Genomic DNA, 5,261 nt, shown 5'->3' with positions numbered 1-5,261 from the left:
GACCCGGACACCACGCGTGATGTCCCACCCCGAGCGGACCTCCTGGGGCCGCCACCGACCATGTCAGCCAGCAGGACACGCGGGTCCTCGGGCAGGACACGCTGGGCCCTCGGGCAGGACACCGTGGGCCAAGTCAGGATTCTGCTTCCTAGAAAATTAAAAAACAATCACACACCCTGGGGGAGAGGCCGGAATGAAAATTTCTTATATCCCATGGTCTTTCTCTCAGGCCTGGTTCTTGTTTTTAAGATAAAAGTTATAGTTAGTGTCCATATTAGCAGCAAGATCCTTGATTTCTGTAGGTTAAAAGGACTCATTACTAACAAAAGTGTCCTTTTTGTAAAAGTAAGGAGGGGCCCATGGGGACAAGTGTCTCCGCTTGGAGGCCTCAGCGGTCTCATCTGGAGGCCAATGCGGGTGAAACAGCGAGAACAAAAGGTCATTTCAAAGCCAGCGAGTCCCCGGGGGCGGGGGCTGACAGTGGCCAAGGTGTCCCTCCGGCTCTTAGTGGTTATTTCTAGGAGGAACTTGGAGGCGGAGGTCTTCGATGCGTTAGAGACTCAAATACGAGGACAAGCTGGTCCCTGCAAAGTTCTCCTGCCCAGTTTTCCCACGTGAGCTTAGGAGGCGGGGAGCCAGGTCAGAGTGAGTGCGGCTGTCGCTCCCACACCAGGGCTGCGGCGGAGGCAGAGGCAGAGCCGGCAGCTCAGGCGGGAGAAGGACGGAGAACCGCTGAGTCCCAAGTCCTCCGCCTGCTGCTCAGACACCCGGGAGACTTGGATCCCTTCGCTGCCTTCAAACACCTCCGTGCCTCCCTCAGTTCAGGAGGCGGAGCGCACCCCGCTGACCTGGGACCCGACTCGGCAGGCAGCACAGGGTGCCCACCCCGTCCGGCACGCCTGGGGTTTGTGCTTCTCCAGCGGCTGCAGGGCCACCCACTCGGCAGCGCTGGCGCCCAAAGGGCCCAGTCGACCTGCCTCCCCCAGAGCACGCCTCCGCTCCTCGCAAGCATGCAGACTCCACTTAAGAATGTAATAACTTAAACCATTATATGCACACATATCCCCCAGAATTCCTGGCTGCCTGAGGGGTGTGCCCTCGTCAGAGAGAAGGGGCTCCCAGCCATGGGGACTGGGGGCAGGGTGCAGCCCTCTGTCCCACCTGCCCTCATCCTGACGCCCCCAACCCCCACGTGAGGAGGTGCTGCAGCTACGGACATGCTGCTGTCCTTGGTGGGGGAGCAGGTCCTGAGCACCTACGGCTGGGCATGGGCAGAGCTGCGGGGAGGGGGAGGGGGAGGGGGAGGTGAGGTGTGGACGCGGTGGACGTGCAGACAAGCCCCACCGGAGGGCTCTTCCCCGGCTCCTGGGCTCTGCTGGGGGTGCGCTCGGCGCCTGGTTAGAAACTCGTCTGCGACACACAGCGCCCACAGTGGGTTTGCACTGGATGCGTGAGGAGCGGCGTGGCCATGGGCGCTGCAGGCTGGCTGCGCGGACCGAAGCCCCGTGCGGGCAGAGGGCACGGGTCTGATGGGAAAGGTGACACACACACACACAGGGAAGCGCAGCTCAGAGGGTGCAGAGAATCTACTTGAGGCCACACGGGAGGGGACAGGGCCACGCGCCCGAGAGGTGTCTGGGGCTGCATCTGGGCTCGCCCAGGAGAGGGCAGTGGAGACGGAGCGGCTCCTTTTCTCTCTGTCCCCAAACTCCACCACGAGGAGCTCTCGGAGCCACCTGGCAGGCGGAGGAGCACCTGCTGCAGCTCAGGGTCCCTCGGCTCCCACGGCTCCCAGGCAGCGGGTGCTACTGCAGGGAGCCCGGGAGGGTGCTGAGCACATGGGCGGCCTCGGCGGCTGCGGGCGGGGAGCTGAAGGAGCTGGTCTGGTTCTGCTGCTGGGCGCGGAGGGGAGGCGGCACCGAGGAGCTTTTGATGTGGAGGACCCTGGTGTCCATCACCTGGCAGTCGATCTGCATCATCACCTCGTAGTCCTGCCCGTTGATCACGTTCTCTGTGGAGGAAAACAACAGGTGAGTGGGCAACAGCACGCAGAGCCCGGCCACAGCGCAGACCCAGTGAGACACAAAGGAGCGCAGGGCACGAGCCCTCACCCCTCTGAGGCCCAGCAGCACCAGTCACCGAGCAGCGACACTGCCTGGGGGCCTGAATGGAATGGCCTGGTTCCAGGTACAAGCAGACCATTTCCAATGGGGACTGCAGGGCCTTATAGGCAAAGTACAGGCTGTTGCAAAAGGAAACGGGAAAGCCACACACACCACATCTGCACGTGTGGGGAGACCACGGTTCAGGAGTCTAATGACGCAGACGCTGCCACCGCCACGCTCCCTCCCAAAGGGGACGAGAGCTGCTCCTCGCAGGGAGGGGCCACGCACCTCCTCATCCGGACCGAGGACCACTGTCTAACGTGCAGTGGGCGACGTGGCAGAAGCCACCGTGAGGATCACAGACAGACACGCGCTCCCCCGCCCAGCTGGCCGCCGCAGCACCTGAGGGGCTGTGTCCACTTGGACAAGCGCTAGGGCGGCCTCATGGCTCCTCGTCTGCATTTCCATCTGCTAATCCAGAGCTGGGGGGGGGGGGGGGGGGGGGGGGGGGGGGCTCGTCCTGCGAGCCTTTGCAGGGAGCGCACACAGGGCACGGGTTTCAGACACTAAACACGTGGCCTCTGCGGGACCAGAAGGGACGTTAAGTAGATTCTTTCTCCTCCGCTACTTCCTCTCCTGTGGCCTGTGCTGCCGAGGGCTACACGTCAGCAGGGAGAAAGCGTGTCTGCCTCAGCGTCAGCATGGGCTCCCGGAACCAGGGTCCTCGGGGAGGGTCTCGTGTGCGGCTCTGGGAGCCCACACTCCCTGAGCTGCAGGTGCAGTTCTGTGAGAGGCCCCCATCATCTCAGGGGGCCCGCACCCCCAAATGTTAAAAACTAATCAGATCTCATCATCCACAACTTGGGTCTTGAGCAGATGCTCATTTAAAGCTGACGGAAGACATCATTCCTCCACTTTTATGGGTTGGTTATCTGTTCCAATTTTTAAAATAGTCCCACGGCCGATGAATTCCAAGTCTCGCACAGTTTCTTGTTAGTCTGGGCTCTGCTGGCAGCTGCGCTTGGGGCGAGCCAGCCTTTCCCTACCTTCAGAGGATGCAACCCCGAACACCTGTAAGTGAGCTAGGTTTCCTAGCAAAGTGTTTCTTCCCCAAAAAGGAGGAGATGAAAGAAAGACAAGCTGCTGATGTGCTTGTAGTCACTGAATTCAGAACGTGTGACGGTTCAATTTCCAGGCGCCACACGGTCATCTCCTTTTAGAACCATGGCCCCTCCCATTTTATTCTATTTCATTATTACCTTTTTATAATCCTCACCCAAGGATATTTTCCCATTGGATTTTAGAGAGAGTGGAAGGGAGGGAGAAAGACACACAGAGAGACATTGATGTGAAAGAGACATCAATTGGTTGCCTCCCTCACGCGCCCTGACCAGGGTCGGGGATGGAGTCTGTAATGGAGGTCCGTGCCCTTGACTGAAATTGAACCCGGGAACCTTCAGTCCTTGGATCGACGCTGAGCCAAACCCACTAGGGTGCCCCTCCCATTTTAGAAAAACTGAAGTTGTGTGTGTGCGTGCACATGTGTGTGCATGCATGTGTGTGTGTGTGTGTGTGTGCATGCGCACGCATGGGGACACAGGTGACCTGATGATGGAAACACATGGATGAGAGGTGTGTCACACTAATTTTACTGCTTCCCTGCATGGCCTCGGAACCCAGACAACTGCTTCAGAGCCAGGCCGCACCCGTCCAGGCCATGCCTGCGGAAGTCACTGGAGCCCTGTGCCCACCACGGTGTGAACGGGCGACCAGAGCTCTTTAGCACCTTAAATATCAAGAGAGATGGAGAACCAGAACAAGAGCTCAGATGCTTTGAGGAAAATGAAAGCTGCAACGATTCCAAACCCAGGAGTCCCAGCTGTGGCCGGTGGCCAGGAGGAGGCTGGGCTGGGACAGTGGCTGCTTGGAGACGGGCTCCGTGCTTAGCTCCTTTCTGAAGGCAGCGCTTCAGGGCCAAGGCAGCCATCGGGGTTACGTGGAGGAGAGGGAGGGCGTGTACGCCTTGAGCTGAGTCCAGGAGCCCCTTCTGAAGGACAAGCTGGACCCTCGGCCAGGAGAAGCCCCGTTAGCCAGCGCCTCCAGGACCGCAGCGGCAGGGCTCCGCCTCCTGCGGGACTCTGACCGACGGGTGTGCCAGCTGCACCCCTGGACAGGCGGGCGGACCAGCTTCTTGCAGCTCTTCCTTCCTCAAGGGCTCTGGCATGGCTACCACCACCCAGGCTGGCGGACGGCATTTCCGAGTGTCGCCTCTGGCCTGGGCCTCAGTGGGAACAGAGGCGTCCAAGCAGCACTGACAGGGACGAGGACCTGCGGCTCTGGTGGCTCAGGCAGGACAGGGCGAGGGCAGGCGTCGGTGCCCCACCAACCAGAGAAAACGCCAACGCTGGAGGCTCCTGCGGGAGTGTGGGGGCCGAGGGGAGACTGGCCGTTCTGTGGACGGGACGAAAAGGACAGTGGCCGTTGGGAACAGTGGAAGCAGAAGGAAGAGAACGGAGTGAAGGGAGAGGCTGACGCGGCCCCTCTCCTGAACGGCAGGCCTCCGAGTGAGCAGGGTGACCCCAAGTTGGGAGAGGAGGAGACAGGAACACCGCTTAGGAGCCTCCGGCAACTGGAAGGAAGGGGGTGTGACCCGAGGGCACAAGGGCGCCCACGCCGTACACCGACGCTGAGATGACCACACTCGCCCCAGGGCCCTGACCACAGCAGAGCTAACGTGCAGGTCAACGGGGAGTTCCAGGAAGCAACAAGGCTTCCCTGTGCTTTGCAGAGAGCACATGGGACCAACAGGGCCTCGAGCTGAGCCCCGCAAGAGGCCGTCGCTCTGTGTGAGGCCGGCATGGGCAGTGACCCATGGAGGGATCTGTGCCCATGCCCAGTAGGGTGTGTGGGGGAAATGGAAAAACCAGACCCCAAAAGGGTAGGGAAGGGGGACAAAGCTGCAGGAGGGCCAGGAGGAGGGTCCGTCCTGCTGTTCTCCCTCCTGCTCTGCGGGGCCCAGGGAGTTCTCTCCAATGAAGAACCCATGAACCACTCCCGGCCCATTTCAAGGCCCACCTCCGAGACCCTCCCCTGAGGAGCCAGCCGTCTCTTCCCTATCACCATATACACCGTGCCACCCCTCCCAGTGCATTCCCC

General features: G+C 60.7%; 1 protein-coding gene across 1 annotated transcript in view; it reads right to left on the bottom strand.

Moving 5' to 3' along the window:
• Window positions 1-1,568: 1,568 nt before the first annotated feature.
• Window positions 1,569-5,261, bottom strand: part of ATF6 (activating transcription factor 6) — a gene marked incomplete at its 5' end in the record, with an annotated part of 138,225 nt that continues 134,532 nt past the window's right edge. Inside the window, one exon of the mRNA XM_014528541.1 lies at window positions 1,569-2,011. Within this exon, the coding sequence (XP_014384027.1) occupies window positions 1,806-2,011 (206 nt within the window). The remainder of the gene's footprint in view (window positions 2,012-5,261) is intronic.

The sequence above is a fragment of the Myotis brandtii genome, unplaced genomic scaffold, assembly GCF_000412655.1.
Source record: "Myotis brandtii unplaced genomic scaffold, ASM41265v1 scaffold64, whole genome shotgun sequence".
Classification (NCBI taxonomy): Eukaryota; Metazoa; Chordata; class Mammalia; order Chiroptera; family Vespertilionidae; genus Myotis; species Myotis brandtii.
This window is presented reverse-complemented; position numbering and strand designations above follow the sequence as displayed.